Raw genomic sequence first — 12518 nt, forward strand, 5'->3', positions numbered from 1 at the left:
GGCTCCTGCGGGAGGCTGGGGGCAGATCTTACCCTGGAGGGCAGGAGGCTCCAGAGGGCGGGTGCTGCTGTGGCAAAGAAGGCTCTTCCTCTGGATCCCACCAGTCAGAGTTCGTTGACTGACAGGATCCGAAGTAGGTCCTCTCTGCCAGTCGGAGAAGGGCAGGCTTGACCTAGTGGGATGAGACGGTCCATCGGGGAGCCTGGACCTCTGCCATTAAGGGCTTTCAAGGTCAGGAGCCATCGGCTGTTTTAATTCTGTTCCCCTTCCCCTGAATGAGATGAAAGGAGGGATCCTTCACCAGATCACTGCGTGCTCTCTTCTGCCCAGTTACACCTCAAACAAAATGGTTCGATACACCATTTGGTCACTTTATTGCCAGGTGCCGAGAGGCCTTCTAAGGCTTCCATTCAATGACCTGTATGGCGATCTGGGCTGCTCTCTGCACAGCTGGGCTGGAGTCGCGCAGCCGCTTCCGGAATTCCGGCACGTACTTCAACAGGGTCCTGCGGCCTTCTGGGGCTTCTGACAACATGGTCAGGGCCTTGATGGCGTAGAGGCGGACTTTGCTCTTCTCATCATGGATCAAAGGCAGAAGATACTCAATGGCTTCTGCATTAATAGCCGCATATTTCCCTGAAACGGAGAGAAAACATAGTAGGGAACGGACTAGGCCAGCTGTGAGGGGTAAAAATAGGAGGTGAGATGGAAGCAGCTGCACCCAGAAGGTCCGAGTGGGCTTCCTGACCCCCTTGGCACAACCCAGGCTTTTAGTAAAAACTGCCAAATAAGTTTTATTTAGGTGAGAAATGCTAGAAAATTATCCTGGGTACAAAGTGGAAACTGCTTCTCCAAACTTGCCTTTCCCCTCCTCAGGCCAATGAGCGCAGCCCAGAGACTGCTGGTGTGGAGGCAGAGGGAACTAAACATGTCTCTAATAAAGACAGAGACAATGAGTGGAGGAAAGACCAAAGAACTGTCAAAAATGATCAGTTCTTTGGAACCCATCTGGATAAAGGAGAGATGTGGGAGATGGCTCACATCTCCTCTGGCAGTTGCTCCTCAAGAGGGGAGCGCAGGACAGTCCTCTCCCGTTGGTCCGAGAGCTGGGAGACGAAGGCACCAGCTAACATGCTCACAAACCAAGATAGTGACCTGGATAATCTGTTTATGTTTGATTTACAAAAGAGGTTTTGAAGAAACTTATGAGAAAGGACAAAGAAGAAAGGAGAAAAAATCAAATTCTATGGCATTATTTGATGGGACTAAAGACTGATTATTAGAAGTAACAGGAAGGAATATAAAGTTTATTTATTTGACATGATTAAAATAGAGATGATGTCATTTCTGGTAACACATAATGGAATGACACCAGGACTGGAATTGTGATGTTTTGTGTAAACAGATGGGATACGGGAAGATTTGTTGTAATTGAAGAGGAGGTGAAAAGTTATTAAAATTGTTTATACGTGATGAAGTCTGGGAGTAACTTTTGTAAACTTTTTTCTTTTCTATATTCTTTCTTTTCTATTTTTCTTTTTTTCCCTGGACTTTTACTTTTTCTTTCTTTGGTTTATATTAGTTTTTGTTTTCAATTAAAATTTATCCCAGGGAGAAAGGGCTGAGCCCCCCCTGTCCCACAGAGAAAGGGCTGAGCCCCCCCTGTCCCACAGAGAAAGGGCTGAGGCCCCCCTCCTCTCCCAGGGAGAAAGGGCTGAGCCCCCCCTGTCCCACAGAGAAAGGGCTGAGCCCCCCCCTTCCACAGAGAAAGGGCTGAGGCCCCCCTCCTCTCCCAGGGAGAAAGGGCTGAGCCCCCCCTGTCCCACAGAGAAAGGGCTGAGCCCCCCCCCTCTTCCACAGAGAAAGGGCTGGGCCCCGCCAGCTCTCCTTCGCCACGCTCACCTTGGGTTGTCACTGCCGAATTCATGAGGGCCCCAGCTGCGTGGGCTCGCACCTCGGCATCCTCATCTTCCAGCAGGGTGACCAGGTCTGGGAAGACGTTTTCTTTGAAGACCATGTTCTTCCCCTCCAACGGGACACTGAAGTGGGAAAACCATCCCTTTGGATCAGCTGAGGTTGGTTCGCTTGCTTTGCCCTTCAGACCAGCCAACTCAGCCAGAGTGAAACCACTCTTGGCAGACCTGGAGCTACCCTGGCGCTCTTCGCCCTCTGCCACGCACCGGTGTGCCTCACCTGATGGCCATGAGGGCCTGGGCAGCCTTGCACCTGATGCCCAGGGAGGGGTCCCGGAGCTTCTCTTTCAAGGTAGAAACGGCTCCTGTCGCCAAGGCCTCGAAGGCTTCGACTCGCAGGCAGCCTGTTAGGGTGTCCAGGATGAGTTCTTGGATGTCCTCCCTCTCCGTCTTCAGCTTCTGCACCAGCGATGGAACCAGACCGCTCTCCACTATCCCAATGGCCACTGCAAGAGTAAAGAACAGCTCACCCTTCCCTCGCCTGCCCAGCAGCCTGCAGGAAATCAGAGCGCAGGTGTGGCCGTAGGGATTCCCTTCCTGCCCTGCTGTCCTTACCATGGAGGGGAAGGGCCTTATGACGAAATCCCGGGGAAGAACGCCCCGTGCTAATAAAAACGGTGTTTCATGTGATTTTTTTAACCCTAAGAAATTATTTGCACTATTGGTCAAAATAGCGGCCTCTGTCTGCCCTCAAACTCCCCTCTGGGACGTCTCTGAGAAGGAGGGGGGACCTTCGAATCAACAATCCTCCCTACTTGCCCCCAGCTGCAATGTGGAAGATTTTCACAACAGATCATGTTAATTTCATTGTCATGAAAGAGGCAGGTAGATTTAGACTTTGAGGATGGAGCTGGATGTTACAAAAAAATAAAAAAAATCCTTTTCAGAGCTTCTGAGCCTCAGTGAGTCATCTTGATGGGTGAGCTGCGCAAAAATCATGCAGGGCATCCTGACAACACCCATGTCAGCATGTGTGTAAGCGTGTGATCAGTGACAGATTCTGCAGCCACGTCCCTAGCATTTAGGGGAGACTCAGGCAGCTCCTGAATATAGAGAATATTAACAGCAGGGGCAGGATCTGCCTCTATTTGTGTGAGAGGTAGCCTACTGAGGCCATCTGCATGGCCCATTTCTTTCCCAGGTTTGTGAATAAGTGTGTAGTCATATGCTGACAGGAAAATGGACCACCTCAGCATACGTGAGGAAATGATGTGTGGGGTTTGTTTGTTAGTAGTAAACAAACCCAGCAGTGGCTTATGGTCTGTATAGACCGTGAAGTGGCGGCCATATAAGAAATCATGAAATTTCTTTATACCAGCCACTACGGCCAAGGCCTCTCTGTCAATCTGAGCGTAATTACGCTCTGCAGATGACAAAGTCCTTGAATAGTAGGCTACAGGGACTTGTGTCCCGTCAGCCTTCAGGTGACTGAGTACTGCACCCACCCCATAAGGGGATGCATCACAGGCGATGCATACAGGCAGTTGCTCATTAAAATGGGCTAATACCGCATTTGATGAGAGCAAGGCCTTGACCTCCTTAAAACTGCTGTCATGGACCTTAGTCCACTGCCATGGAGCTTGCTTGTCTAAGAGCCGGTGTAACGGCTCAGCCACTGCAGCCTTATGGGGAAGAAAAGCATGATAGAAGTTAAGAAGTCCCAAGAAAGCCTGAAGCTCGCTTTTAGACTTGGGACTTGGGGCCTCCTGAATGGCCTTCAATTTAGATTCTGCAGGATGGATGCCTTGAGCATCTATTTTAAAGCCTAAAAATTCTGTGGAAGTAACTCCAATTTTACATTTATCCTTTTTCAATTTGAGGCCCACTTGGCGGAACCTCAACAACACAGCCCTTAATCTTTCAGCCAAATTCTGTGATGACTCCCCTGCGATGAGGATGTCATTGAAGTAAGGGCAAACCCCTGGAATACCCCTGAGCGTGCGCTCCATGACGCTCTGGAATATGCCAGGAGCAACATTCACTCCAAATTGTAACCTTTTTACCTTAAAAGCGCCCCTATGGGTCACTATTGTTTGGGCCTCAGCAGTTGCCTCATCAACAGGTAGCTGTTGATAGGCCTGTGCTAAATCAAGCTTTGCAAACAGTTGTCCCCCTTTGAGGGAGGCCATATTATGACTCACTACTGGTACAGGATATGCATGCTGTTGCAAAGCTGTGTTCAGAGTGCACTTATAGTCCGCGCAAATTCGGACTTCCCCGTTAGCCTTTAAAGGCATCACAATGGGGGTTTCCCATGGACTTGAGTCCACAGGTTCCAAAATGCCTTGCTGGAGCAGCTTGTCCAGCTCAGCATCAATCTTGCCCTTGAGGGCGAAGGGCACCCTCCTAGGCTTAAACCCAGGGCCTCAAACCAATTGAGTCCGATTAGACTCGTACGCTCACCCCCAACAACCACCACGTCTAAGAGGCTTTGGAACGCCTTACGCTGCACTTTGAGTGTGGCTTCTCCAAGTACATTAACCTTTGAATTTTGAAAGTCCGTAAGAATTAAGTTTGATGGCCTGAGTTTGACTCTAAGGCCACTACTGCAGCAAATCCTTTTAAAGGTATTGTGTGAAATGATCAATAGAGTGGACCCGGTGTCCAGCTCCATCGATAAGGGAACCCCTTGTAACTGTACATCAATGCGAAGTTTCTTTTTAAGGGGCTTGTGTGTCCCTGTTCGCAAAATGCTTCTACACGACGTGCAGAAATCCACCCTGTGTTGGCTGGGGACCCTGGTACCTTTTCGAAGGAATTCTTCCCGAGGTTGCACCTGCTGCTGACCCAAACAAACGGTGGCAATGTGGCCTTGCTTACCACATGCCTGGCAAATGGTGGAGCGGAATCGGCAGTCCGTGCGCTTGTGGCGTCCTCCACAACCGAGACACTGAAGGGCTGCTGGGGCCTTGTCTGGTTTCTCTCGCGGTCGTCGTACCGCCGGCTGGTGAAGTCTATCCACCTCCTCTTCAGGATCCAGGTCTTGCACTTCCTGAGCGACCTCTTGATGGACGGTCGCGATGGCTGGAGTGTTTCTGGCGAGCCGCAAGGCCTTCACAGCGCCGCCTACTGCTTCTTCAGCTTCAACTTCACGTAAGACATCTTGGAAGGTGACTTCAGCTTTAGCAAAGATTTTTTGTTGCAGCTCTCTGCTTCTAAGGCCGCAGACGAAATGGTCCCGTAAGCGTTCTTCCAGGTCCTTGAATACACAAGGCCTGGCAGCTTGTCTCAAGGCAGCGATGAGCTCTGCAGCAGACTCGCCCGGCTTTTGGTCCCTCTGCTCAAAAGCATGCCTCCACGCAATTACAGATAATTTGGGATGGAAGTGATCCTTCAGCATGTTTTTTAAGTCCGTGTAGGTGACAGACTCCAGCGGTGCAGGGGCTACCAGGTTTTGGCCACATCGAAAGTGTCCTGACTGCAGACGCACAGCAGGGTTGCTGCTTTCAGGCCGTCTTCCCTAACCTGGTTAACCCTTAGGTAATTTTCTACCTGGGCCACATAGGAGTTCCAGCGCTCCGGGTGAGAGACGTCGAACTCTGACAGACGTCCTATCTTCGACATTTTTTGCTTTGAATGCCTCGCTGCAAGCCTTCGTTGAGGGGAAGGGCTTGTTTGCCAAGCTCACCTCCAGCGATGCTGTACTGGCAGGTGAGTGCAGAGCTGGACGCCGATTCCCAGGCTTCAGGCGCTTCAGATGAGGCTCATCCTCTTCTTATTGCCTTTTCCTTGCAGCATCCCACCTTCGTCGCCACTTTTATGTTTGAGGTTCGAGGCATGGAAGCACGAGACATTGTTGTAACCAAACTTCTTTTATTGCTCCTTAACTTCACTCAACTCTGCAAACAGGCAGGCAGGCCTTTTATAGTTTCCCAACCCCCAGACAGTCCAGCCAATAGGGAAAACCCTTTCTTCGCGCCATGCGCATGCGCACAAGTCCGGTGCCAGCCAGTCTGGTCCCGGGCAGCTTTTGGGTTGCCCGGGACCGTTTGCAACATTTCTAGGCCTGCTGAGTTGCTTCATCAGGTCCAGGACACAACATAGACCATGTCCGGAAGGAAGCAAGTTGACAAGGAGGCTGGAAGAAAATACTGATGGTGTCAGGAATGGTTGGAATGGCTGGGCATGTTTAACTTGGAGAAGATTGTAGGGAGACGCGAGAGTTGTCCAAGAAAGTACAGTAATGTAAACAAAGGGCAAAATTGTTCTGTGTTGTTCCAGAAGTCATGGGGATTAAATTACAAGGAAGACTTCAGTTGGATTTCAGGAAACATGGTCAACTGTTCCAAGAATGGAACATACCACCTAAGGGGATAATGGTGTCTCCTTCATTGGTCAGTTGTTTTTGTGAACTAAAATACCCTAAAATGTACTCAGAATAACAGAATAACAAATTGGAAGATCCAGTCCAACCACCTGCTCAAGTATGAGACCTTATACCATCCTGGACAAATGGCTATCCAGTCTCCCCTTGAAAACCCCCAGTGATGGAGCCCCCACAACTTCTGGAGGCAAGCCCTTCCACTGCTTAATTGTTCTTGCTGTCCGGAAATTTCTCCTTATTTCTAGGTTGGTTCTCTTCTTCATTAGTTTCCATCCATCGCTTGTTGTTCTGCCATCAGTTTGCCTTGGAGAATAGCCTGACCCCTTCTTCTTCATGGCTCAAATATGGTCAAATGTCCTGAGGACATACAGGGAGATTCCTTGGGATTTCACAGTGTGGTCAGGCCTACTCCTGCCAGCTATTTGAAGTTTTGGATTTCTAATGTGGTGTGACTAACTTCCAAATAGGAAAATTAAAACTCAAGACTCAATGTCCTAAATACTTCAATTGGATGCCTTTCAGGCGACTCTTACAGTCCTTTATTTACCAAGCAGGAAACTAACAAGTCTGGGAAGTCACTGACATTGTTAAGGACAAATTCTAATGAGATGGAGGGAAAACCTGGATTCATCAAAGGTGTCACAAAGAGGGCAAAACCCACTTCAGGATGCTGGAGGGCAAATCTGACGGCTCAGTTATTCTGATAGTTGATTTAAGAAAAAAATTGGGGAATCTTTCAAAAAGATGTTTTGGAACTGACTTTAGGAATCTGGACAAAAGTGTAAGCCTTTTTTATTTAAGTCAGTTCATATTCCTTAATATATTTATGCTGGTTTGTACAGATTTGGCTTTGAGCATATTTACTTGTTAGCGCTACAGGTCTTAATTAGACATGCAGCTTGTGATTTAATTTTCAGGAAATTTCTCCATTCAATCAGTGCAAAACTTTTCCTACAACCACTTATAATAAATCGTTCCGAGACATTTTCCAGGTCTTACATTAAATTGGTTGAAGTTGTATAACATTGAATGACTATGGTGGTAGCAGAACAAGTGACAATTAAGTAGTTGATAGAAGTGACCCTCTTCCAAAGGCTACATGGGATGCAGGGGGTCCTGCCAATAACATTTATGCTTGTGGGTCTTGTTCTGCTCTTCCAAAGATCTCAAAAAAGATTCTAGAAAGATGGAAACAGCGCCAGGAAAATATTAGAACATTCCAGCTGACTGACAATGTTTTGAAGACTTCCCCATTAAATGTGAGTGAATTAATTGTGGTGATTCCACACTACCCATCTCTTCTGGGTGTAGGTCAGACCTCTGATGTTTTGTGAAAAGGAGCAAAAATTAATCTGCAGGTCTTACTTCCAGAACCCAACAGCTGAACTGGGATCTGGCTTCTTCAACGAAAAAACATCTAAGGGGAAAAAAAAATCCCTTTGGAAATGGATGTGAAGGTGCTGAGGTTAACTTCTGTTGAAAGTTATCCAATCTGTGTATTTGTCAACAAGCTGACAAACTGTTCTTTTTTTCAAAGAAATGAGAAGCCCAAACCACTACTCAAGAAAAAAACGAGATGGAGCAGCCAGTAATTTCTGCCAGACTGGCTTAGAGTTTTTTTTAAAAATCTGAAATAAAGTTTTCATGATGCGATACTTAAATTAAAAATTAAAATAACAAATACAAATACAAAACAAAAACAGATTTCATTTTGAAAAGCAATAAAGCAAAACAACAGGTATGTTGAAAGGAGACCCTGTACTGGAGCAATGTCTGGGTGAACTGGCCTATCACAGAAAGGCCAGTTGGAAGGAGCCAGAAAAGAGGGCCAGAGTTAGGGGGCTGCCCGTGAGGAGGCCCAGCCCGGCCACTCGGCTGCAGACCGGCACCAGGAAGATTGCCCCCCTCCCCCCCCCGGGCTGATCTTCGGACAGGAGATGAGAAAGACAATTCATGGACCCAAAGCTGTTCCAGGCTTTGCAGGCTGAGGGCGGCAGCTGAAATGGGACCAGTGGCAGCTCCCAGGAGAACAGTGGGACATTTTCAGGACTCAAGTCATGTGGCTGCTTTGAGCTGCCCCGCTCAACAATCGGGCAGCTGTTTTGAAAGTCACCCTGCATGGAGGAAGACAATTGAGGGATTCTTAGGCCGTGAACCAGAGGAGGCGGCGCTCGTGGTCCCAGGAGGGTCTGGGCTGGCAGGAATTGGGCAGAGGCTCTTCGTGCCAGGGAGGCCACCTGCATCGCTAAAGACCAGGGGATTCAGGGAAGAACTCCGGCAAAAAACACACTGGCTCTTCTGGGAGGAGGGTCTTCTGCTCTTCCTGGTCCTGGGGAATATCTGTCTACAGTATTTCTCTGGACTGAGGTTCAGTTTGTTGCTCTCACCCAGTCTATCCCAGCAGTGGTAAGGTTTATCTTTTTCTTCTCTAAGCACGATGCTCGCTGAACTCTACATTCCGGTGCGGCATAAAACTGTTAAATTTGCCTATCAGGTGAACACGTCTAGCCATTATCTGCATGGAGAGCAGGGGTGGGGGACCTGAGCTTACTAAAGAAATGGGGCTGCCCTTCAACCTGTACTCTGTGGCCAGCGATGGCAGCAGCAGCAGAGAAGACGAGGCTGTCCCAGTAGTTATGGGGCAAGATGGGGCACATCAGGAGTAACCCGACTTTGGCAGCAGATGGGGTGATGGTGGTGGTGTCTACAGGGGGATCAAAAAAAGGCAAGAAGATGGCTACAAGCATGTAAATGGAAAAAGGGTGGGTGGGTCTTTGATTATATGTTGTTTGTGGCTGCCATCCTGACTTTTATGACCCTCCTTGTGGGCCTCCCTTGGGGGAGAACAGCTGGAGAATTCTCTGTAGTTTTCCCAGCCATCAGAAGAAAAGAAATATGCAGCCTGACATAATTAGAGATTCAGCTGATCCAGGGTAAGATGCAAATGGTAAGATAATATACATAGGATGCTGTGGGTCAGTCAAGATACTTAGAACACTTTCAAATATGCATTCAAGGTGGAAAACTAAGGTTTTTAATTTTTTGCACATATGAGAATCTATTTGATTTAAAAAATTGCAGAATAAGGTCATTTAACTTTTGGTTATATGATTTAAAGCGAATCCCTGTAAATTATATTCCCAGAGGATCCATGGTCATTATTCATAGGGGGTCAGCAACTGCAACAATTAGATTAAGTGAACAATGGCTACCTTGTCTATGAATAGATGGGGGAAGGGAGGAGATTTTATGCTTATATACACAACTGGAATTTATACACTGGCCTGGGAAGGAAAAATGGATTCCAAAGGGAACGATTCCATTGCCCATGGTATGAAATCCATGGGATTAAGCGAGTAAGTCACAGTTAACGAGTAGTGCCTGGGTACCGGTGTCACCACACTCGACAGTTGTACAACCAGCTAGTTTGGTCTTGTGAGGCAGGAGCATTAGGTAGGTTCATTGCCTTGAGTTACTTATAAAGTAATAAAAGTGGGATAAAAATGTAATTAATTAATTAATTAAACAAACAAATAAAGGGGGCAGCCTAATAAGGTAGACCAGACTAAGAAAAAATGTCATACAGGCCAGGATTACTCTTATTGTAGGAAACGTCAGTTGTGTTATTGGGGTGATGGGTGGCATGAATAGATTAGAACAGAATAGAAAATAGACGAGAGGAGAGGAGATTGCAACAGCTACAGCGAGATAATTTGCAAGTCTGAACGAGCCTCGCTATCATAGCGCTGTGAACTAAGGAGGGGCCAGAGACCTTTCCTCCCATTTTCGCCCGCCTCGATTCTCTACACAATGTCATAACACACATTTTGTCATTCTCACCCCCACAGAGGCTTCTGAGCTTAAGTAGCCATCGGCCAGCCCTGGAAGAAGAGGGTCCTAAGAAAGCAGAGGTCCTATTTCTCGGACACAACTTCTGCTCTCCTTCCAAACTCTCTCTGCTCAGGTTAGGAAGGAAGGAAATGGGAGGGAGGTTATGGAGGGAGGGAAGGAGGGAGGAAGAAAGGAAGGAAATGGGAGGGAGGTTAGGAAGGAAAGGGAATGGAAAGGGAATGGAAAAGAAAGAAGGGAAGGGAAGGGAAATGGAAAAGAAAGAAGGGAAGGGAAGGGAAAGGAAATGGAATGGAAAGGGAAAGGAAATGGAAAGAAAAGAAAAGAAGGAAAGGAAAGGGAAGGGAAAGGGAAAGGAAAGGGGGAAAGGAATGGAAAGGAAAGAAAAGAAAAAGGAAAGGAAATGGAAAGGAAAGGAAAGAAAAGGAAAGGGAAAGGAAAAAAGGAAAGGAAAGGGAAAGGAAATGGAAAGGGAAAGGAAAGGGAAAGGGAAGAAGGAAAGGGAAGGGAAAGGATAGGAAAGGAAAGGGAAAAGAAAGAAGGCAAGGCAAGGCAAGGAAGCAAAATGTGCCAGACTCAATGGGCATTGCAAACAGCGAGGAGGATGTGAAAAAATGCTGGAATGCAAATTCATCTGGCACAAACACGGTGTCATTTCTGGGGCTTCTCCTTGGCACACTTAGTCAAAGATAAGTTTAGCTTTGTTCCTGCATTTTCAAATTGTAAAGAGAAATAGTGTGAGGAAAGACTTACAAGATTTTGAGCCTTTGTTTTTAGAATAAAAATAACTAACGGAAGATGAGATGCTGATTAAATTATGAATGGTGACTTGCTAAAAGAACATACGAGGCTAATAATCAAGCGAGATTAGTCAGACGTGCCGAGTCCACATTTGCCGTGCTTGGAACAGGAGTATTCACAGTAGCTGGATTAAAACCATCCTAGGCCCCTCAAGACCACATCCCGACCCCGGAATCTTAAATCGGAGGGATAATTAAATGCAAGGGAGGGCAACTGTCCTTGGAATAGCAGCATTCTCAAAATATACCTTTCCAAGAGCTTCATATACTACTCTTGGTGCTGAAACCTGCTTTTATCCTGTTCCGAATACAATGTTGGTCGTTCTTTTTTTAACAGTAAGCACTGCTTTAAAAGTGCCCCTTTAAAACTATGGAAACCTCTGGGTCGATTCCCCAAAACTCAGGATAGGGGTCAGTCCTATGGGGATAAGCAAGCCCATCTTTCTGCACCATAGGCATGCAGTCCCCAAGAGGGCAGAGTGACAACCACCACCTGATGCTCCCACTCGCCACTGGTGTTTGTGGCAGACTACCCAGGAACACAGAAGCTCCATAGGGGCCCCAGCTGCTGGTAGCCTCACCCCCCCCCTCCCTCGTTCTCCAGTCTCCTCTAAGCTCCCTTCTGAAGCCAGTGGACCTCAGCCCTTTCCCTGAGAACAGATGCTGCGCTTTCATGGGGTGCTGACTGAAGGACTTTGCTTGGTCTCCCCTCCATCCCTGCTCCTCAAGTCCAGTGAAAGGATTTTCATTTTCTTTATTCTATTTATTTGCTAATTTTATATTCTGCCTTTGTACTGGAAATGCTGTCCACAGCAGCAGTTAATCACCATAACCAAGAGATAAAATGCAGAATTGTAAAGTCGGAAGCAAAATTAAAAACAAAGCGCTGTAGTTAAGAATTAATCCCCTGCAACTCTTATTACGGCCAAAGTGGAGCCTGTCTGGACGGAAGCAGGAAGGCGGTTCGGAGAAGACCCCTCCTCCTTTTGCATACCTGTTACTCTGTGCCGCCTTCCTAAACTTTTAGGAGATCAGTATGTCCTAAGTAAAAAGTCTGTATGATAAACTGGCTTTTCTTCTTGAAAAGTAACCATAATGGAAGAGAGAATAATAAAGTACCGTAATGATTTGTTAATTTTGGAACCAGGTTCTAAGTAGCTTTTTTGGGGGGGGGCTGTTGTAACCTGTGAAGGGTTGCTAAGCGACCAGTTGTAAATTGAGGACGACCTGTAATTTAGTCTTCTTGTTTTTAGCACCCTTTGTCTGCTTCTTGAGAAACTCGTCCTTTCCACCGGCCTGTAAGCCTCCATTCGGGCATCCCTGGCATTTCACCCTCGTCCCCTCCACCCAACTGCCTTCCTGCAAGCAGCAGCCTCCGTTGATCCTTTGCAGTGACCCAACAGGGATGGCTCGACACCCGGTCATGAGCTGAAACAGAACCGCCCCTTTGCTGGGGCGCTGGGGGCTCCTCTTTCCAAGGCCCAGGCCTGGTAGCTCGGCTCGTCCCTCCAGGCCTGCCCAACGGCCGTTCTCCTTTGCCTTGCTTCACAGAGCAGACGGCAGCCGCTCAGG

General features: G+C 47.5%; 1 protein-coding gene across 1 annotated transcript in view; it reads right to left on the reverse strand.

The window, feature by feature from the left end:
• Nucleotides 1-325: 325 nt before the first annotated feature.
• The window catches only part of RSPH14 (radial spoke head 14 homolog), a 95671-nt gene continuing 83478 nt past the window's right edge, over nucleotides 326-12518 (reverse strand). Inside the window, exons 4-6 of the mRNA XM_015823397.1 lie at nucleotides 2194-2419; nucleotides 1903-2039; nucleotides 326-636 (exon numbers count right to left, since the gene is read on the reverse strand). Of these exons, the coding sequence (XP_015678883.1) occupies nucleotides 398-636; nucleotides 1903-2039; nucleotides 2194-2419 (602 nt within the window). The 3' untranslated portion in view covers nucleotides 326-397. The remainder of the gene's footprint in view (nucleotides 637-1902; nucleotides 2040-2193; nucleotides 2420-12518) is intronic.

The sequence above is a fragment of the Protobothrops mucrosquamatus genome, unplaced genomic scaffold (assembly GCF_001527695.2).
Source record: "Protobothrops mucrosquamatus isolate PMUCROS unplaced genomic scaffold, P.Mucros_1.0 scaffold1860, whole genome shotgun sequence".
Lineage (NCBI taxonomy): Eukaryota > Metazoa > Chordata > Lepidosauria > Squamata > Viperidae > Protobothrops > Protobothrops mucrosquamatus.